The sequence below is a fragment of the Penicillium manginii genome (genome assembly GCF_028828005.1).
Source record: "Penicillium manginii strain IBT 31320 chromosome Unknown utg000007l:1.0-2284322.0:1.0-2285126.0, whole genome shotgun sequence".
Taxonomy (NCBI): domain Eukaryota; kingdom Fungi; phylum Ascomycota; class Eurotiomycetes; order Eurotiales; family Aspergillaceae; genus Penicillium; species Penicillium manginii.
In genome coordinates, this window is record NW_026643108.1 from 953,344 (window position 1) to 975,404 (window position 22,061).

General features: G+C 44.8%; 8 protein-coding genes across 8 annotated transcripts; 4 read left to right on the forward strand and 4 right to left on the reverse strand.

The window, feature by feature from the left end:
* Positions 1–1,002: 1,002 nt before the first annotated feature.
* On the forward strand, positions 1,003–1,537 carry N7533_010280 (uncharacterized protein; the record flags this gene model as incomplete). The annotated part of the gene is made up of 3 exons (XM_057106930.1): positions 1,003–1,239; positions 1,296–1,370; positions 1,424–1,537. Coding segments are annotated over 3 exons (417 nt in total), but the record flags the coding sequence as incomplete, so codon positions are not given.
* Positions 1,538–2,254: 717 nt separating this feature from the next.
* On the reverse strand, positions 2,255–4,225 carry N7533_010281 (GMC family oxidoreductase; the record flags this gene model as incomplete). The annotated part of the gene is made up of 1 exon (XM_057106931.1): positions 2,255–4,225. One exon carries the CDS (start codon positions 4,223–4,225, stop codon positions 2,255–2,257), a length of 1,971 nt encoding a protein of 656 aa, XP_056956148.1.
* Positions 4,226–5,552: 1,327 nt separating this feature from the next.
* Positions 5,553–6,035, forward strand: N7533_010282 (uncharacterized protein; the record flags this gene model as incomplete). Its single annotated transcript, XM_057106932.1, has 1 exon — positions 5,553–6,035. The coding sequence occupies one exon, from the start codon at positions 5,553–5,555 to the stop codon at positions 6,033–6,035; it is 483 nt and encodes a 160-aa protein (XP_056956149.1).
* A 6,056-nt stretch (positions 6,036–12,091) lies between these two features.
* N7533_010283 (uncharacterized protein) lies at positions 12,092–12,997 on the reverse strand (the record flags this gene model as incomplete). The annotated part of the gene is made up of 1 exon (XM_057106933.1): positions 12,092–12,997. The coding sequence occupies one exon, from the start codon at positions 12,995–12,997 to the stop codon at positions 12,092–12,094; it is 906 nt and encodes a 301-aa protein (XP_056956150.1).
* A 1,951-nt stretch (positions 12,998–14,948) lies between these two features.
* On the forward strand, positions 14,949–15,359 carry N7533_010284 (uncharacterized protein; the record flags this gene model as incomplete). The annotated part of the gene is made up of 1 exon (XM_057106934.1): positions 14,949–15,359. The coding sequence occupies one exon, from the start codon at positions 14,949–14,951 to the stop codon at positions 15,357–15,359; it is 411 nt and encodes a 136-aa protein (XP_056956151.1).
* Positions 15,360–17,294: 1,935 nt separating this feature from the next.
* N7533_010285 (uncharacterized protein) lies at positions 17,295–18,020 on the reverse strand (the record flags this gene model as incomplete). Its single annotated transcript, XM_057106935.1, has 1 exon — positions 17,295–18,020. The coding sequence occupies one exon, from the start codon at positions 18,018–18,020 to the stop codon at positions 17,295–17,297; it is 726 nt and encodes a 241-aa protein (XP_056956152.1).
* An 873-nt stretch (positions 18,021–18,893) lies between these two features.
* N7533_010286 (uncharacterized protein) lies at positions 18,894–20,207 on the reverse strand (the record flags this gene model as incomplete). Its single annotated transcript, XM_057106936.1, has 2 exons — positions 18,894–19,851; positions 19,930–20,207. 2 exons carry the CDS (start codon positions 20,205–20,207, stop codon positions 18,894–18,896), a joined length of 1,236 nt encoding a protein of 411 aa, XP_056956153.1.
* Positions 20,208–21,253: 1,046 nt separating this feature from the next.
* On the forward strand, positions 21,254–21,816 carry N7533_010287 (DUF504 domain-containing protein; the record flags this gene model as incomplete). Its single annotated transcript, XM_057106937.1, has 2 exons — positions 21,254–21,431; positions 21,554–21,816. The coding sequence occupies 2 exons, from the start codon at positions 21,254–21,256 to the stop codon at positions 21,814–21,816; spliced, it is 441 nt and encodes a 146-aa protein (XP_056956154.1).
* Between the last annotated feature and the right edge of the window lie 245 nt (positions 21,817–22,061).

The following is a 22,061-nucleotide window of genomic DNA, read 5'->3' on the forward strand; positions in this document are numbered from 1 at the left end:
GTCAGCTTTATACTCGCCCCACCGTTCAGCTGCCCCATTTGAGATCTTGGCAATGAACCTTGGAAAGCATGACGTGCACAGCACAACGAGCCTAGTACAAATCGCGAATGTGGGAATGATAACTCAATCTCTATCATGGCAGAAGTGCTCCCCGTCGATTGGGGCCTGGTTGAACCTTGGAATCCGAGTCCCTGGGTCTTGGTATCTCAAACTTTGAAGGTTGACTACTTAGTAGCTGGCAGATGATACTACTACTAGTACTAACTACCTAGGCGTCTAGAAAACTCAAACTTGTCAACAAACACCTTAAAGGCCTCATGGAATACCTAGGTAGACCAATTTTAATAAGAACAAGATACAGTATTTCCGGGAATCGGTGTCACCGCTTTTCAATTGTTTCTCGGACTCTGCCAAAGAAGAGCTAAACTACTTTTGGAAGACACCATAACAGGCTCATTTGTTTTGGGTAGGTAAGGTACATTAACGGACTATTGTATATGGTATATGGAAGTAAAAATGCTTATTACTTGTAAGGTCTAGAAGCTGCCACGGGCGGGAAGAAGCAGCCGTGGCCCCAGGGTCCCCTGATGGCCGGGCCAACCAGATGAGATATTCGGAGCTCAGATCTTATAACAAAATACCGACAAGGTAATGGAAGATATGTCTTCCTCCAGGGTAATCCGGCCGTGGCCCGTGAGGTCCCGATCACGTTATGTCTCGGTCCACCGTAATTCGCTAACACTCGACCTCTTTGTAGCTTAGTGGCAGCTGATTAAGTCTTGAGGGGTAGCACGGAGCTACGGCTCCGGAGCCGGACCCCGGATCTCAAGCTCTGATAACACTAGTATCTATGCCAAAAATGCTCCGTTTCAATCGGTATATAAGTAGGTGCTGATAGTCTGTCTCGTACCTACTTGTCTATATCTTTAGTCTTTATCAATACGCGTCAACAGTAAGATACACCTAGTCGTTGTCTAAAATATTGTGCTAACATCTCTAGTGTCTAACAACAAGATCGTTCCTCTTACCATTATCAAGGGCGCCGGCCATGAGCACATCCCTATCCCGGAGGGCGAATGCGCCATTATCGCCGACTTTCACTCAATTAAATCCCAGAGCTCACACTCTACCCCTTACCTAACCACTGGATTCTACCGTGTTGTGCCCGGACCTACACGATACGGCGAGTACGACTACGAGGAGACCAAGTATGTTCTTAAAGGTCAAATTGACATCACAGTAAGATCCCACTCAATTTCGCAATCCGTATTACGAATGATACTGATTACATACAGGATGAGGCCACTGGCAAGACCCACCACCTCGTTGCTGGAGACTGGGCCTTCTTCCATGTTGGATCCAAGGCTCAGGTTAGTTCTCTATACACCAATAAACTTGTATGTACTTGCTGACCAATCTATAGTTCTCAACAAAGACTGAGGGTGTTGCTTTCTACGCTGTCACCCGGCCAATGAACGACGGTCACCCTAACCTTGTTGGCCGCGAGGAGAGCACTTCAAAGTTGTAAAAAGGCAATGCTTTCATAGCCTGTTAGATCAACTTTAATGCCAGATTCATGATATTAGTCTTGTCCAGAGTAATTGTAGTTATAAGTGGTTACAAGTCCCAAGGAACTGATATTTACTGCCTAGGTGGATTTCGCTGAAGAACCTCGCGACAGAAGTGTCAGAAGATTAGGCCATCGTATAAAATATTCCTTCTTGGCCATAGTGATGACTAAACAAAACTTGGCCACGAGCCTTGTGCAAGTACAGTGACTCTTCTCGACCGCTCGAGCCGTCGAGTTTCAATTCTGGCTGGATCCCACCTGTGATTAAAAGCGGCCGTGGGCCTCAGCCAGTCATACACCTTTGCAGTTGGACTGCTTTTAGAGTTCTGGTGATGGAAGTTCGACTTTTTATTGGATAAAGATATGCAGAGCCCAGGATAGGGGACACCGCGAGAACTATATCCACATGGATGTTGCGCACGAGATTGCCAGTCGTTGTCCTATCTCTCCGTCTTGGGATTATGAGACCCAACAGACATAACAATGGTTTACTTGAGCCTCTGCGGTTCGAGCAATACGCCCCCGCGCGTAATTTAAGCCTCACGCAGAGACAAATCCAAGTCCTGACCAACGACACTTCCGCCTTCTAGTTGCACTTGTTCAGTAGGTTGAAACACGAAAAAGACACGCAAAACACTAGAATTGTTTTTCTTTTTAGTCATATTCGGCCAAGCATGAGGCGCTTCAGACATGGCGGGTCTCGCCAATGTCTTCAAGAATAACATCAGTCGCCTTCTCACTGATCATAAAGATGGGAAGGACAATGAAGTATCCAGGAATGCGCGGAAAGACAGATGCATCAACTATTCGCAGGTTTCTCACGCCGCGGACACGAAAGCGAGAATCAAGAACGGCGTTTGAGTCGTCATCTGGCCCTATAGGACAGGTGCATGAAGCATGATGACCCCACGACTCATCCTTGATAAACTGCTTCACCTGCTCTACAGAAGAGACTTGATAGCCCGGTATCTGCTCCTCAGGAGGTTTATTATCGAACAGTGGGGCATTGTCCATAATGCGGCGCGCGAAGCTGACACCTTCGGCAACGGCGTTAAGGTCCCGCTCGGATGCCTCTGTCGCGGCTTCACTCATGCCAAAGTAATTGAAATTGATATCAGGCATGTCCCGAGGATCGGCTGACTCGAGCTTAACCGTTCCCTCACGGTTACGCGTGTGAGCCTTAAGTATAGCCCACGTGAAATGTTTCTTGTCAAATGTGGCGCGTTCAGAATGCCCAGGATAGTAGCCTTTGAAGAGGGTAGGTCCACCGAAGATAAAGAGGTCGGGGTCCCCATCAGCATATCTGGACTTCTTCGTCATGCCAATATTAAGTCCATTTGATAGATAGGGTCCACACTGGCGCGTCCACTCTTTCAAGGCTGGGTCCCCTGGCTTCCCGAATGTGCATTCTGCTATGGTTTGGAAGTCATCCTGTACTTTGCTGATGACGGGGACCTCGTAGCGATCCTGGAGATTGGTGCCAACGCCCTGCAGATCTTTAACAACAGGAATTCCAAACCTCTCTAACTCGTCTGTCGGGCCGACACCGCTCAGCTTGAGGAGCTGTGGTGTGTTAAAAGCTCCCGCCGCAAGGATGACCTCTCGAGAGACGAGGACGCGGCGCTTTGTGCCGGCGGCGGATAAACTTGACCGTGGATCAGCCTTGTACAGACTGCCGCCTTCGAGGAATTCGACACCAATTGCATTGGGCATGACAGTATTCTCCTCGAAAAGCACACGTGTAACGAGGCAGCTTGTCCTGATATGCAGCGGATACTCCTTAGCCGTATTTACGATAAAGTCTCGAGTACCGCTTCGCTTTGCCTGACTCTTGGACAGGGGTATGTGATAGATGCTTTCAGTCACATCCCGATAAGGGTCACTGGAATTCACGTCCTGCTGCAGGAGACCAAAGAGTTGGGAAACTTTCTCGGGAATTAGTCCGAGAATAGTATTCCCCATAGCAGTAGCAGCAGAAGTGAGGATAGAGAGAAACTTAGAATCCCGCAGGGTCAACTCCAGATCAGCGCGGCTCGTATGCAGCCAACCGGCGAAGCCGTGACCAGAGCTACCACTTGGAAGATACTCGCAGTGTTCCAGACGCCTGAAATACTGGCGCATATTCTTCGGGTCCCACGAAGTGTCGCCGGTGAGATTGGCAATGTTTGACCAATCACTCTCGTGCGGATAGATGGTGATAAGAGCATTGTGTGCCGAACAGCCACCTAGCGTTCCTGCGCGCGGATAGAGGATGCCTTTCGGCTTCGATCCGCTTGGTGGATTCAGTCCAACATAGAGTGTTCCCGCGGTTGTCTCCCAAGTCATTTTTGAGTCTTGCCGTGCAACAGTCTCATCCTCGTAATGCTTGACGAAATAGTCCCAGCGCATCTTCTCGTCCTCTGTAGACAGGAAATGAAAGCCTGGAACCTGTTGGTGGATGTTGGATCCCTGATCATCCCCTGCTTCGATCAAGAGAACTTTATGGCCGTTCCGGGCGAGATTCGCGGCCAACGGTCCACCGCCAGCGCCTGAACCAACTACGACGTAGTCGTAGTTGTCAAGTGTGTCGACTACCTCCTCGGAAGGCGTGTCATTGTCCACACTTATGGCGCTTACAGTAGGCCCGGGCGCGCTGGCTGTGAAATGTTCGCTCATGGCTACATGCGCAAACTCACAAGTTCATTTTTGAGCCACATATCTTCAGGTTTAGTTTGCGAGTGTGTTTTAATACCCTTGTCAGTGTAGAACAAGGCTGACCAGAAAAAAGTCGAGAGCGTCATCCTCGCCAGACAATCGGTACGAAATGAAGTAATTATTACCCTACGGCTGAATTGAGGCATTAATGGACGAATTATTTTTCAGGTAGCCTAGTATCACCGCACACGGAACCGTTACAGACTGCTTTGGTAGACCGTCATGGTTCTGGTGCAAATCAAAGGAGTATTAAGAATTTTCATTTATTTTAATTCTTGAGGACAGTAGATTGAGGCTTTGAATATAATTTCTAGAATTCCACATTCGATGGCTAATCAATCTAAAGATCAACGATTGTCAGGGAACTCCCAAAGCTTTAGAAAAACTCCAAATACTAAACCTCAGTGCTGTATCAACGATATTAATCATCTTAGGTTACTTATGATGCTCTGATGTTTGCTGGTGTGGATGCCATATAACAAATTTACATGCTATACAGAAGAGTAAGATGATCGCCTGCTCCGAGCATCACTAAATGTTCATTTATCATGAAATAATTAAATTACTTTTTACATCTTCGGGTCTCTTTATCATCAGCAGTAGCACTGGCAATAGAATCAATGTATAGCTACATACACGCCGCCTCTAAGGCAGCCTTGATGTTTTTGAGTTGAAGACTGATATGAGCTGGTGACAATCCAAGATCCAAGATCACAGTGGTCATACCGCTGGTGATTGTTTTCATTTCCTTGGAGTTCATAAACCTTCTTCCACAAAATAGACTTTGTTCATCCGACTGAATTGGGTCTGCAAGAAAGGCTAACCTTATTTGCCACCGCCACCTAGAGCAACTTAAAGCTTTTGCTTAGTTTATAAGACAAACCTAATTTATCTGTCCGACTTAATTGGTCTAAGAGAAAGACATTTCCCACCCCCACCTAGTGCAACATAGGACTTTTTGCTTAGTTTTATGCGAAATAGGACAGAATTTCTGGATACAAGAAAAATACCTGTAAGAGGATTTAGACCCTAATCTAGAGCGTCTGTGGCGCTGCTGCGACGGGTATCCTCTTCTTTGCATGACTTGATGTGACATCAAGTATAGTGAATACTGCACATATATTCAACCCCCAACAGTATCCATTTCTACGTTTCCTCGTCTCTCCTATCGAATAACTAACTACTCATACAACCATTCAATATTGAGTAAATCTGCTATACGTCATCTGCAGAGCAGATATCAACTTTTCCACAACAGACTCACAGCAATTAAGCAACTTTGCACGCTATGATTCGTGCTCCTCGCATCCTGCCAACTGATCCAGCAATATTGCTGATGGAAGATGGCCCTACTACCATTCAGCCGCAGCATTCCCATCACCCCGGTCTGTACGACGATCCTGGTGCTATTACACAAGGCACCTCGCAAATTGAAGCGATTGATCTGAACGTCCCACCGAGTGGCCCCGGCTGCGTGGATTGCGAAGCTACCAATAAATGGTGGTTCCATCTACGTCGTTGTGCCAAGTGTGGACATATTGGCTGCTGTGACTCGTCTCCATCACAGCATGCCTCCAAACATGTTATGTCGACGGGACATCCTGTCGTTCGCAGCTTTGAGCCGGGCGAGGATTGGTTCTTTGATTACCGCACGGAGGAAACATTTCTGGGGCCACCTTTGCAGCCGCCATTACACCATCCAGTCAGTCAGCCAGTGCCCGGGCCCAAAGGAAGGGTGCCATGGGACTGGGAAGCACACTTGCATCTATGAGGAACCCTGTTCTTAAAATTTGGTATCTAGAGGGCAGTTTTTTCCATTGTCCCTCCTGTGTTTCTTTGCGTTGGAAGACCTTATGACGCCGTCTTCCTTCTCTTCAGCTGGATTCTCAGCCTCCTTCTAGTAACTCTAGAATGCAACATCTTGACTCCTTCTTTCCTTTCTAATAGGATCTCGCCGTCCTATTAGCATCATGAGTCTCGTCGGTTTTACCAGGAACCTTCGATTTATGCCACTTGATGCAGTCCCTCATAATGCGGGTAACGATAGTATGATATACACCGCCGTAATGCTAGCAACTGCTACATCACAGTTTTGGGACACGGTGGGAAACTTCAGATATTGCAGCTTTCGACTGGAGGAGCATGTTTATCTTATTACATAATACGATCTAGATTCGGAGACGCAGAAACCCGAGGAACCTATTTCGACGAATATGGTCATATTAGGGGATGACCTTCCGCTGTCTGCTCTTTGTATTTGTGGCCCGAGCCCTTACGAGATAATATGACATTGAATATGTGACCTTACTCTGTATCCTTGGTGATACTTTCTTTTTCATTTGCGCCTCCTTGAAGTAGATGCATACAGAAAGCTAGACAGAAAGCTAGACGAGTCAGATATATTGACAGCCATACAAGATTAAAGGGCCGCATTACAAGTTCAAATGCGGCTCATCGACTCGTAGTCCTTGGGTATTTGTGAGAACCTTGCTAGCGCTTTCCCCTTCCGACCTTTGATGTCTAGTAAGTGGGTTGGTGGAAGTGAGACTTGAGAGATGCTTTTTGTGAATAAATTTAGTGGATTGTACTTTGTTCGCCGCTATCTCACTGCGCCCATATTTGCTAGATCTAGTCTTCTTGTAAAAGACGAGTTGGCCGTCGGGATGTCGAATCATCTGTCTCTTACCGTGGTGCGATAGCGCCGCAGCCACTGTATCCAGAAGTGTATCTGTCCATAAGACCATAATCCGAAAACGCTAGAACAAGCTGTCTGTATCTTTGTCTTTCCTCTTTACTGGATTGCGTGCATACACGAGAACAGATTCCCCTACATATACAATACACACTCGAGCTTCTCTCTGTTCCTTAAACAAACCAAACAACCTTGTTTCCTTGTTCGATCTCTTAGTTTGCCAGTCAGTAGTTACTCATCAGTCACTTTGTATAGATTACTCACTCTCGTCCGTCACAGTAACATCCTTATTAGCATCAAATTCCACATCCTCTGATAGCTGCCAGGGTCTTTCACAATAGACCTCATGAGGTCCAACACAAAGAATCTTTCCAGTGAAATTTCTTTTGGTCTCTCCAGGGCAAAGTAAAATTGAAGATTCATTCATATCTTTTTCATCGCTGAGTGTCAACCTCACATCGGCTTCGTCCGATACGATGATATTGTTATTGACAAATATTGCCTTGTGCGTGGTGGAATGAATATTCATGCTTGGTATCAGGATATAAAGATTCTATGATGCTGTGTTGAATGCAGTGTCTTACATAAAATACCATAGATTCGGCCAAGTTTTTTCTACGACCTCATGTCGAGTGGTTATATGTTGGGATTGCTGATATGACGTCATAGTATCAGCTGCAACCTCTCTATATCCATGGGTTCCGTAAAGTCATAGATCAATAGTTGAGTCGATTGATTAGTTAGTTAATGGATCAATGAATAAGACCATTTAGACTCTCAATCTACCATTGATCACTTTACCAAGGTCCGGAAACCCAAGGAATGCTTTGCTTCTTATGACAGACATTCATTCGGGTCCCACGCGAGCATAATTTGGCCAAGAAAGGCCCAATACAGATTGATAACTTGATAAGTTGTCGTGAAAAGTTCCTTTTTTTACACCTATATCAGTCTCCCTATGATTAATATCAATTGTCTCAAGATATCAGTGAGGAAAAGCATATTATTTCGATGACCTCATGATGTCCCCATGTTTGTTAAGGCATGAAGAAAAGATTACTTATAGCGTCTCATCTAATACTAAACTAATGGCTAGGCCAGTACAAAAAGCTGAAATTGACCCCGCGTATGAACCGTCGTGGCTTGTTCTGCTTCCGACGTACAACCTTTTTTTCTACTTTGCTCGATGTCTAAGAGTGAATAGTAACAAAAATGTCAAATGTCATCGTCGAGATCTTTTAACTTTTTCTCTTTCCGCCATTTTCATGCGTTATACCCTCATGGCTAGTTAAGCTTGCATGTGGGAACACCGAGCCATTTTCAATTCTTTGTAATCTGTAAGGTGAACAAGGCATACTCAGTCAAGTTTTGCCTAGGAGTATTTTAGGCGAAGCCTGTCCGCCACCCATCCGCGACTCACTAGCATATGGCTGCTGCAAAGATACCTGCCTACCTATACATTAGGTTTACCGCAAGAAAACGTTGCTATTACTGGAAATAGTACACCTACATACATATACTATATATACACACCAAAGGATACGATCAAGTAGAATAGATACAGGCCATTTAGTATACAAAGAGAATCTGCGTGAGATAAATAAATAATATACCTAGACGTGATGAGTTGATGAGTGTTATAAGAGAGAAGGGGTGATTCAAGTTGTAGTCATATAGCTCTTCGTTTAACTAGCGGTATGTATATCGTATTCCAAGGCTGTTAGTAGAGATGCATTTAGTTTGGATAGATTCATTCGTACTTGAGCTATCTGTTAACATCAAACTCTGTATAAATTCACAAGGTACTAGCATAAGAAGGCGGGGGCGGTAGCAGTTCGGAGTATCTGGGGGGGCCCAACAGGCATAAAGACAGTCTCAAACAAGGATTTGCGACTTAGAAAAGTGGTTATGTGGTGTACCGGCACAATCTCATTCGCAATTACAGATTCTTTTGCTACCCTCCATGAGGAACGGAAAGATCGGTGACGGCAATATGATTGCCAGAGCTTATTAAAACGGCCTTCTGACTCCTTGAATAGGATGGTCCAGTTGTTCTTCGCCACCTCTTCCATTGTATATTGGTAATCATCGTTTCTGAGGTAGGAAAGGTTGATGAATTTCAACTCGTTGTACGAAAATCTCGTTATATCCTCAAAAGTAGCTCGATGGTACTGGATTATTCTGCCTTTTTTCGATAGAGGCCGGCCTCCATTTTCTAGAGCGTGCGAGGGTCTGTCAGATAAGCGAGCATGGTTCTCCATTCTTTCGCCACTAATTCTTATATGAGCCTTCCATAGCTCGTCTTCTTGTGTGAGGCCTGGCCCTAGACTCGTCCATCTTGTAATGATAATGGCAATCATATTACTTGAAGGGCTGAATTCGCGGACCTCCACCTCAATATCTGTCTTGCACACATCGCAATTGTAGGTAAATGAGACTGCCTTGAATTCCTCAAACTCGATCAAAATACCTTGAACCAAAGTATAAAGGTCAGCTCCGAAGCATGGGATCAACCGGCCCCGTGGCAGACGACTGGCCCGAAATTTGGCTAGTTTGGTGACTATTATGTTCTGCCTTCTGACATAAAGACTTCGAGGCTTTGGGCATACCTCTGCATCTCTGGAGAAAAGAAACAGGTTCCCATTGTCGGTTATGACTTGTTTGTGGAGTAGCGAGTCTGAGCTGATACCATATTTTTCTCCATGGCGAAATCCTTTCATAGCAAGCTTCAAATGGAGAAATGAGAATGTCTGAGCGTGGTATGTCCAGATGTGGTCCTCCATAATCCTTGCAGGACTAACCCATTGTCCTGACCGAACACATGGCAGTCGACATGCTAGTTGGTTCATCCTTCTGCCAGCGGCTAGGCCAAAAGATTCAGACCCGTCGTATCGATGAAGAATCATGCATATCTCACAGGTAAAGTATTCTGGATGGTCATGTTCGTATCGTGCCAAAAATAAGAGCTTCTCTGTTTTGGTCGGAGTCACCTGTTGCCTTTGACGTGAGAGCAAGTGGTAAAATTGTTTGTTGCAGAGAGAAACACAAATGAGGTCGGGCGGGAGCAGGTAGTTTGATATTGACAATATCAACTTCGAGGGTAGAGAGTCTAAAGTGAGATGGAGCTTTCTGTCGTAAAGAGATGACATTTTTCAGATATTTGGGAAATGAATGAGTATGAAGTGAGAAAGAGGGAAGAATCAGAGAGGGAGAAGGGATGAGTGTGCATCCATGGATTGACTACACTCGCGAGTCGAACCTTAACGTGCCTGCCGCGACTAAATTAGGAAAGCTGAAATCTACTAGTACTAGCATGATAGAACAGGGAAGGTACTACTTCCAGTGTTACACATTATGGGCGGGTATCTTAATCTCTTCAAGTTGCTTTTTCATATACCCTACCTAGGTAAAAGCACGCCAACTAAGCCCTCGGCTACCTATTCAACAGCACAATAGCCTAATTATGCTCCGAGTCCCTCTACTGCTATATCAAGAAAGGAGGCTGACTAGTGCTAGCTATTGTAATATTGAGCTTAGATGATTAAGAAATAATGCCTGAAAATTCTTGTATTGGATTAGACAGAATAGAGATATATCAGGGTTTATTATTTCAAAACAAGGAAACTGGACTAGTAGACACCCTTGGAAGATGCTTGTAAAGGGACTAAGGTATCAGCTAGAGACTGATTGGTCAGGTAAGGTCAAAGGACTAAGCCTAGTATTCGATGGTAATACAGAGACTGATTCTTGACAAGATCGCAAAGAATCAGAGACTCATCGCCTACTTATATTAAGACAAAGGTCCGCCTATCGGAGAGGAATATAACGCGAATTGAATACGATTCCATTCCGACATCCCTTCGTTACATCCTTTGTTCGACCGGAATACTGCTCGCGACGTCCGTCTCCAGGTCATTATGACGAGAGGTGCTTTACGATGCATGTCGGCGGGTCATTCTGACGACAAGAGGGGGATTCGGCTGCGAATCGGCACCGACCCTAGATCGTAGGATCTATATCAGGTGACAGGGGAATATCCCGTGACAATGCTCGAGTATTTAAGGCAGTAGCACTAGATTTATCCTACAATGATGCTACTAGATAGTACGACTACTACTACTAGTAGTAGTAGTAGTAGTAGTAGTAGTAGTAGTAGTAGTAGTAGTAGTAGTAGTAGTAGTAGTAGTAGTAGTAGTAGTAGTAGTAGTATATGTCACGTTGTTAGGAATCCGCGGTCCGGTGTTTCCTTAGTCTAGTTCAAGTCCTACTAGTACCTAGGTATCTACCCTCTTTCCAGGTTTCTACTATATTGGTAATATATTAGTAAGTCAGAGTCCTGTCTGCTAATCCGTAATTCTCGTAGTATCTAAAGACGAGAGCCATCAAAGAAATAATCCTGCCTAGGTACTATAGGAGAGAAATTTTATCTAGCCTGGGCCAGGTGGCCTGACTGCCGCTCTCACAGAAATATAAGCGATGATCTAGGTATCGGATCGGGGAAATAGGGTGGCGGTGTTGGCAGCAATTTTAATCAATAGCAAAAATCTCTCAGCCACAAAGAGCCGAAGAAAAGAGACCGTAGCTGTAGAATCGATTGGTGAAGAGGGTAGTGATGCATACGCGCCAGGTAGGCATAGTATATGACATCGAAGCAGATTCATGTAGCCAAAAGATGATAATATTTCATCAACTAATCCGATATGGTGTAATAGGAGATGACGGTGGAATGATCACGTTTCGGCGTGGATTTGAGTCCACAAAATCGTGGTCTTTTCACCTAGATATCGTAGCGACGTAGCCAAAGAAAAAAGAAACAATCTCCAGCCTTGGCGCTAAGTGGCTTGGAAACAACCACTCAAAAACATCCAAAAACACATTACCTAAATAATTAAATTAATATTCAAGATCAATCATGAAGCAATAACCATAGCAACATAGAAAAAACACAAGAATAGTACAAGTGGAAAGGGGAAAGAAACCTGATCCGTGAACCACTCACTGAGACAGTAATCACAAGAAATTGATAATTCCGATGGAATCACCCGAATCTCTTTAAAATAATTACTATATAGAATTAGAACGTAAGACAAGAACTCAAGATAAGAACGTAGAGACCAGGCCACACCACCAACTCTTCAACGGCTGTTCGAAAATTGCATGTCCCACCCCCACTCGGCAATCTTCTGTAGCCATTCATTGTCAATGATCACGTCGCTTTCTTGTGATGTTTGGGGATCTCGTAGGAAGAGGAGACGAAAAGGGATGACGAGGGGACCTCCAGAAAGTTTTACTTCGTCATTTTCGTTTTCAGACACCTCAATGTGTTGGGAATTGATAGATTTGCCGTTAACGGTATCCCATATCCATAAGTCAATAGCGATCATTGCTCGCTGGCGACTGAGTTTGATTGCAATCACCACATTTGCATTCCCTCGCACTGGGTCAAGCCAAAGGTCAACATCTCGTCGAAGTTTCTTTCGCGTTTCGGATACCGCAACTTCCAACACAACCGAGGGCCGCTTTGGACAGCCGCGAGGAGGTCGCCTTGGCCCCCAGCCCATATCTGCCTGTTTTTGGCGGCCATTTACATCGATATCGACCCCTTGGTAGTCGTGTATGGCTTCGTCAAGTCCCATTCGTGCCAGGGCCTTATCGATGGCTCTGTGCACCGCGAAGGCAATTTGGGTATGCTCGCGAGTAACCATCTTGACAGTGAGTGTTTTGGTATTCGGGTTGAAAGATGTTCGGATTGAAGGAATTGGGATAGTATCCGAGCTGAGGAAATCCTGGTTGAAGGTAGTGGGATCAATGGAGAAGATGATGTATTCTGTGATCTCAGTAGTTGGCTCTTGTTCGCTCCTGCCAGATCCAGTATCGATGTCGGAAATTTCACGAGAATAGCGCATTGAATCGAGCAGACGTTCACGTTCGAGGGTAAGTATTTGAGCAAATTGATCTTTGTCTTTATAGCCGTACCGTCTAACAGATAGAGGCAGACCCTCTGAATCATGATCTTGCTCATTTTGATAAATATGGGACATTTTACATGATATCTTGATTCCCAGAGAATGTGTCAAGATAAATCCCAGAAATTTGCCTTTAAATAAATTCCTTGAACTTTGATTCTCTTCTTAGCGCAGTTTAAGCACTTTATATAATATTGCGGGACATTCAAGTTTCATCTTTCCACGTTTCTCTTATAGATCGCTAAGAAAAATAGCTGTAATAGTGACGGAATAAAATCAATCGACGTTAATTTAGCGGACCCGAACCAGAATATAGATCTTAGTTTTCTAAGGAACCCTAGAGAATTACTAAATGTCAACTTTGTGGTGACTATAACCCTAATTACCTATTCTGAAGGAATCTATTCTAGTTACGGTCCAGATCCAAGATAGGTCATATGATGTCAGGGTGCTGCTGCGATAGGCACGCTCAAGAGCAGTAGAATCTGAATACAAACCCAGCGAGTTAAACAGGAGCAAGAAGCACCAAGTGTAATTGGTTTAGGCATCATGTGGCCTTCGTATAACAGTATCCGATATTTACTAAAATTCATCATCACATGTTTTATACCAAACACTCCGAATCTTAAGTAAGGTTTGCAGATTTGGACTTAGCCCACGGTTAGAAAATAGATTGTATAAGGCATAGGAAGCCGATAAAAGACTTATAATTGACCGATGAATGGCCAGTCGGACGAATTCGTAAGCCTGATTTGGTACCAGGGCCTTGGAGAAAGGCCAAGGACAAAAAATGAAGATGGGGGCGGGCGGCAAAGCTCAGGAGCTCGGTGATCCGAATTAATAGCAAAAATTCCTCACGCTTAAAGGGTTGTAGATACGTGGAAAGAAGAAGCATAAATCATAAAAAGGGAAGGTGATGCTGTGGTAAAGTTGGAGTGAAAATTAGTCATACCACCTTCAGCGGTCTATCCCCTCGTCCGTCCCGGGAAGGACAATTAGCGCATTTCAACTAGTGTATTATATCAACCAATTAAGTAGTAGACCAAGATAGGCTACGTGTCATTGGATAGAAAAGCTCCACTATCTGCTAAGTCATCAACGCGTGTCTCTCTCAGCGTGTCTCTCGCTCTCAACGTGTTTCTACCCTCACTGAGAAACCCCTAATCTACCATCCAATATACTATCTATTTAGCTATAATTAGTTATGGCTAAGAAAAAATCTACTGTAGCTACGCAGAAGCGTAAGTTTGACGAGATTATCGCTGAATTACCTACTAAAGAAGAACTCTCTCAGCGACTTTGGCCCTTACTCCCTATCTCTCAACCTCCGCGGCTACAACTACCAAATAGCCTTGATTTAGAGAGCCCATACACAATCTTTACACTCTTTATTAGTGAAGAGATCTTTGAATTCATTAGTCAGTCAACCAACCAATATGCACAGTAAAAGATAGTAGAAGATTCTACTACTGGCCGTTTATGGAAGGAAACTACTGCTGTAGAGATTAAGGTCTTCTTTGGTATCCTTATCTATATGGGTGTTCATAAATCACTATGTATTGATTCCTATTGGTGTCGAAATAGACAAGAGGGGCCTTTACATTCTCCTCCACTTTTTATAACACTAAAGTGCTTTGAGTAGATTAAGCGCTATCTACATATATCTCGGCCAAATAGAGAGCAAGATAATTTCAAGCAGTGGTGGTATAAAGTTGAGCTATTAACTTCCTCATTCGATAAGACTAGCCAACAGTACTACCAACCAGGATCAAATATCTCTATTGACGAAACGATGATTCGCTGCTTTGGGCGTACAAAGTATACTGTAAAGATGCTAAGTAAGTCAATTGAGTAAGGATATAAGATCTTTGTCCTTACAGAGCATGGCTATATCTGGACATTTAACTGGACTAGCCGCTTATGGGGGATTGCAGATCTATTCAAATATGATAGTCTTAGCCCTACTGCGTCGATGGTACTAAAGATGATTAAAAAGCTTCCTAGGCTATCTGATTCGATAGCCAATATGCCTACCAATACTATGGCCAATATGCCTGCTAACACCATGGCCAATATGCCTACCAATACTATGGCCAATATGCCTGCCAATACTATGGCCAATATGCCTACCAATACCATGGCCAATATGCCTGCCAATACTGTGGCCAATATGCCTGCCAACACCATGGCCAATATGCCTGCCAATACTGTGGCCAATATGCCTGCCAACACCATGGCCAATATGCCTACCAATACCATAGCTAATATGCCTGCCAAAGCACCCTATGTTGTCTATATGGATAATTACTTTACCTCAGTTACTCTTTTCAAAGAGCTGAGAGATCTACAATGTAGAGTATGTGGTACTACACGCCCTCAGAAGGGGATACCCTCTCAGCTTGTTGAGCTAAAGGATTATATTAAAACTATTCTATAGGGTACTTTATATGCATCTGAAGCTCAGGGTATACTATGCCTTGCTTGGCAGGATAATAATATAGTATTACTACTATCTAGTATCTATTTGCCAGAGCTATTTACTCCTACTAAGCGGAAACGGCCATCAGCAACCTCTACCAACGCAGCTATTACGTGTACCCTTTTTGATGATGAGGCTATTAAGAAGCTATTAATCCCTACTACAATTGATAACTATAACCACTTTATGGGTGGGGTAGATATTGCAAATCAGTATAGGGCTTCTTATGAGATTCATCGAAAAAGTGAGCGTAATTAGTTCTCTCTACTCTTCTTCCTTCTTGATGCTGCTATTGTTAATGCCTACCGTATTCAATATCTCTATAAGAAGGAACAGGGGACTAGTGAGCTACCTGATCAGCTAGGTTTCCGCCAGAAGCTTTACCAGGAACTTTTTGCTTTTGCATCTCAACTATCGCCAATACCAACAGCAGTACCTGGTACAAACCACCAGCGAATTCAATTTGATAAGCGTAAAGCTTGTGTTTGGTGTCAGTATAAGAGGCAGAAGGGCAAAAGAGGTGAACAGACTAATCGGACAAGATCTGGTTGCCTAGATTGTGGTAATTTGGCACTATGTGTGAAAGGAGCTTGTTGGGATGAATTCCATAGCTTACCGAATTAGGCCTAATTAATAAATTGATTCAGGTTACCGAGGTGTTACCGCTATTAGCCAATTAGCACGCGTTGTTATAATACACTAGTACACTGCGCTAATTGTCCTTCCCGGGACGGACGAGGGGATAATGATAAATCTTACATAAGTATCCGATATGGTGTAAGTCGGGGTGATGGCGGATAGACCGCGGCTGAGCGTGGTATTTGAGGATCGAGTCGTGGTGTTTTCGTATAGTTGGACTAATGTGGTTGATACTAGGTTGAGAAGGAGCCTCAGAGGCGTGGGTAATTGCAATTGCCAAGGAATCCAGAACTTCAACCTGGAAGTTTGCCTTATAGTTTACAGCCCGCCTACCCACCCTAAGTGACGTGAAGCCAAGGCAGCGCTCTTCTATAGCCTTCCATATTAAACACTTACAGGATTTCTTACCGTTCAAAAGCCACGCGCAGCAGCTGAGATGCTGATTAAGTGACGACGCAGAGGTTAGACGGCAGCTTTAGAACACAATTTTTACTGACGATTTTGATACCTAAATGCCCGGATTTAGCCTAGATTCAAACCGCTGGCTAGAACACACTATGTCTTGTGGGATAAAATTTCCCAAATATAAGTGAGATAATAAGGAGATCTGAGAGATGTGAGATACGTGAGCGTTATCCACAGGATTCTGTTTTAAACCTGTCGCCTATAACACTTCACATATATAGGAACAGTCTAGTCCTTACTATGAATATTACCTATTAACTAGATCATCTTTTTTTTAACTTCAAGTGATAAGATGGAACTAGATCAAACAAGAGTAGTAATGATTTTGTCTTGGGATTACTAGCTGCCTCAAATTGGATTGACTATAGTACGCAATATAATCGACGCGGCGGCTCTCAACTAGGCTGATCATGTATTCTGTAAGGAATTTTGTTTGCCGCGGTGCTAAATGTTTTGGATGGACGCCGTAAATAGAATACCACAAGTTACTTTAGTCTATACAGACAGACGGCAATGGCGATTCATTAGCCATCAAATAATCCACATTATCTTCTTTGGCGGTTTCCAAACATTTGAAACAAACTTTACCCGCTCCAAACAACCCAATACTATGTCCTTGACCTCTTTGCGAAAGGATGCTAACGGCTGCGAGGCGTGCGGCCCAATTGCCATGAGCACGGAATATTCCCACGCCTTCTGGGGTATCGAGCAGCTCATCCCAGTTGTCGATAGAGGTATAGTCATACTCTAGATCATGATCCTCGCCTTCATGTTGGTCGCATTCCTTGATTATGCGAGATAACACTTGGAAGTCAATACGAAGTAGGTCCAGGTCTGCAACCCACTTCCCCCGTCCAGGACGGAGATGACAGCTTCCACAACAACAACGCCTTGGTCGATCGTTCGATTGCCACCGGCTTCTAGAGGAAACCGCCAGTCTGTGAAAGAAAGATGTAAGGATGTCTCACCAAAATTGTTCTCGCGTTGGAAGTCGTATGGACCGTGTGATATCGCGGTGTGCTCATTGCTCGGTGGGCGCATTCTTGGCTCCTCTGGCGCAACAAGCAAACTGATCCCCGGATGACCGATATTTCCCACAATGCGCCGCAGCTCGTGTGCTTCTGACTGTTCGAATGGATCGATCAAGACTATGGCAGCAACGTACATTGAATCCTCTGAGCACAGAGCTAAAACTGAATCTAGATCATCTGGATCTAATTCAACGTGTCCAGAATCAAACCTGGCCACGCAGGAAAATGCCTGCTGGCGGGTCAATGGCACCGTCAAACGAGATGGAATCTTGAGGTTTGTTGGGTTTGTGTGTTGTTTGTCGAGTTCCAACCGTTCACAAATTGGGTTAGGCACCCATTCACTCTGAAAAAGGGGCTTCGACAAACATGCTTCAAGAGAAATCGTCGCATTTTTCAAGTGGTCGTATACACTCGAGGCAAGCTCGATAGTGAAAAGAGTCTTACAAAACTCAATTGGCAGCGATGGGTGTCCTGTGGAGAACATTCCTGGTGTGTTTTGCTCAAACCATCTGTCACGCGCGCTGAATTCCGTGACATTTTGATAGTCATCGTCATCCACCCCCCCCTTGTGACAAATCCAAGATAATCGGATAGAATCTCTGGGTTCAAACAGTAATCTTCCACGCGACCCTCGGGGGGTATCGTGCTTTGACTTCTCTTACAAATGTCACGCGCACGACGAACCTTCCCCTCGAAGTCGTCATCTGTGGCACGCACATAGAGCCCAAATCTCCAGTCCCCAAAAACAGGTCTGAATCTAGATTTTGGAGTTTTGTTATGCGCTGATTCCCACCCAAAGCAGGTGCAAGATCCATCAATAGATAGCTCGCACGTGGAAGACGGAATTTTCCCTCCTCGCGAGTACATGTTTGGAGCGATTGGCCATGCAAAAGCAGTCTCGTCCAGAATTCCATCGACAGACGTAATCTGTGTGAAAGAGCATGATTCCCTCTTCTGATTGATACATTCCGATATGAGCGAATCGAAGTTTGCTTTATTTTCAATATTACTGAGAAGGTGTCAGCGTCTTGTAGTCATTCCTGATGCAGAGAAAGAGAGATACCATGAGAAAAACCATCGTGCGTGGACATGCTCATTCAGAGGCTCACCGCTAGCATTCCTCTTTTTCTTCTGACGCATGTGTGGAATCGCAGTCGTCGCTTGGAAGGCAGTGACCCTTGTAGAGGTCTTGTGATCATAGCCTTCAAGAACATGGCATATTAGTGAATCCTCGGCACGGAGTCCAAGCTCCTGTGCCATACCCCTTAAAAGGGTGATTCCGCAATTGATGTCACTGTCTTGAGAAAGTGCCGCTAATCTGCTAGGGCTACATAAGCCAAAGAACGGTAGCAATGTCTCAGTTTTGTGGACTGAGAATAAATCCCCCCCTTTGCCTTCCGAAATGAAGGAGCGATGCGTTCTTTATCGCGTTCTCGGGATCAGAATCAAGAATATTCTCTGCTGCCTTGGCTAGAACCTTCAGCCATACAAATTGACGGGTTGCATTTGCTGCCCGGGCTGACTTGCTGATCAGGTCCCACAAGTCCACAATCCATTGGGCAGCATCTTTGTGACGACGCCGGCTGACGCCCCATTTTCTGAATACGTGACCCAGAACGGCGATGACGAATTCATCAAAGGTAACTCTCGATGAGTTTGGGTTGCTTTGAACAACCACCGGGTCACCATAGTACCGTAAATGGGAGAATGTCAATGACCATTGAATCCCTTCAGGTTTGCTGCTCATCGATTTCTCCTGGCCAAGTGTGCAGCTTCCTCCTGCGGGAAACAGCCTATCATGAAACGGTACATGTTTTGGTGGTCCCTTTCCCAGCACGATCAGATCTGGAAAGAGATACCAAGACCGAAATGCAAGGAGAAGTAGCCCACTGGAAGCATCGACAGGAGTTCCGGAAAGCAGAGCCTCCACATTAACTAGAGCCTCTTTCCAAACGAACAATACACTCGCGTAGGTAGATCCCGAGGAAGTAATAGGAAAACGCAGGTATTTAACAATCAGCATGAGTTGATCAGACTCCCTTTGCTTCGCTTGATTTGCGCTTCGTATGAATGATCGAGCACTATTATCCCATATTGCTAGATCCTCTCGTGAGATTTCCTGCCTTGCGCTGAATACGGAGGATTTCGAGACAATATGATTGTTCGCGAGCTTAGATAAAATTTCTTGCTGTCGTTGCTTCACAAGCTCGACCCACAGAGCGGTTGCCTGTTTCGAATCCCAGGCCTGAGCCAACAAGCATGATAGCAGGTATACACCAATTGCAGGGATTCCGGAGGTTGCGGCGGCCCAGAGACTTGTCCCATCAGTCCCAACAAAAGGTCGAAAACAGCCGTCGGCAGGGGTTCCCGCAGGATTAATTCTGGGATCCTACACAATTTCTGACACCCTTTGACCAAATGCTTCGACTAGTTTGGGAAAGGATGGAAGGACATCCTCAAAGAGTGCCCCTAGTCTGCGAGCAGTTTGGTGTGGCTTGCCTTCTTCGGCATCCTGACGCCTGGTTTTCGCGATTGCAGATCCGAGTGGCTTGAACTCTTTTGGTGCTTCGATTGTAACCAAGGAAAAATCAAAATTGACGGCTGCAAGCGCTAGGGTGTTCTCATTTGAACCAGAAAAGATAGAGTTGACAATACGACCGATGCTTGACATGTTGACTAAATCGAAGTACTGAAATGAACCTTGGAAGTGCACTCCCAGGTGGGAGGGAGCTCTGAGACAGCGAAAGTCTGATCCCTTATGCGTTAAATTATCGCCCCGTTCATTTTCCCTTGGCTGATGTCCATCCTGCATACCTGCCGCATGTGATGAGTTGGCAAACAGCTGAACATGCATACACAGCCCTGGGGGTTATTGCCAACCAATCAGAGTTTCGTCAAGCTTCGATTTAGACTGCGCCCTGAAATCAGCGACCGTCATCAATATCCTGATTAACCTACCTATAGGTTGATACCTGGGTAGGTGGAGTATCTGACTACTGCTATTATATTTACTAACAGGCCAATCAAGATTTGATATCCTGTATGATAGCAAGAACGCCTTGACAACTCACGTGACCAAAACATATCCTACGTGTGATCTAGTCAACAAAAGGAGATGGGATGGGTAAGAAGATATTGGTAAAGTAAAATAGGTCGACCATACTTGGGCGGCATAGACGGTTTTATAGAACCACGCACGGGAACGCACAAGAATAAAAAGCGCTAAACCTAAAGGATCAGGATTAAACCTAAGAGCGTAATTCATAGCACTTGTCCGATATGGTGTAGTGGCTAACATCGCCGTCTCTCACACGGCAGCCGGGGGGTTCGATTCCCCCTATCGGAGTTAACTTTTTAATTTTTAAATCTATGATTTACCTCCCTCTAATCCGTTCTGAAGTGCTTGCAATTCAGTGTTATTGGTTGGTTGAGTGATTAATTACTTTTTCTTTATTTACTTAGTTTTGAAAGCTTGGCATTTTCTGGATGACTCATGAGGCTGCGCCTCCAAGGCTGTCGCGAAATTGAGTCATCGGGGAGTCATCGCAAAGAATTGAGACATTCTCGTGAGATGCTGAATAGTACCCCGCAATTTGCGACGTCTAGTCAGTATTCCAAATGATAGCTTCAGGGCTCAAGCTATAAGAGTTGCCAGGCCCGGACTCACAATGGCAGACCAAAGATTAAAGATCGTGTATTTTGCCATTGACAAGAACCATGGCCTCGACGGAAATCGCCGATTCTTCACTAGCTCCGGGAGATGAGATATCCACTGAAACCCCCAATCAATTCCGATTGGGGTCCACCAGTCCCCCTCGACCAACGAAGTCTGAACTGCAACGGACTCCATCCCCAGAGCCCCGATCTGGCGAAAATCGACTTCGTCCAGCAGGAGGTAAGCCTTTTCCCCAGCAGCTCAAGGACCCAGAAGATAGAGCCATAACTATCATTATTTGATCCCATGTATAATATACCATAGGTAGATCAAATAATATGGAGTACTGACCAATTTTATAGACATCATCAACCGCATAACGTGGGACTCCAACTTTGATCGCAATGACTATATCATCGGGTTCGTCGATCGGTTCGAAGGACAACTCGAAGTGAGTATGGATAGCTGGAAGAAGGAATCTACCGATGAGGAATTCATCCCACAACATCGTGTACTTTACATTCGACATGTGAATGGTGACATTGTGTGGGATAGAAGGCGGCGCATCGACAAGATCTTCAACAGCGGCAATTCAGCGTTTAGCGAGTTGGCATTTCTGCAGTGAAGCGAGTCTGCAAGGAGTTAATATTATCTGAGGATTAAGGTGTTCAAGTGTAAACGGACTGAGTGTGATCTGTGTTGCTGTGTTGTATACCTATTCTATGCATGTATTGTTGTATAGTTGTGTTGATGTCAACTTCGGGCAAGCTTCACTCGCACCTTCCCTACTTCCCCAACTTCAACGTTCCTTCCAGTTTTGTCCAAGTTGAACTTCCAATGTCAACTTTCCAATGATTTCTCTCTTTTCTT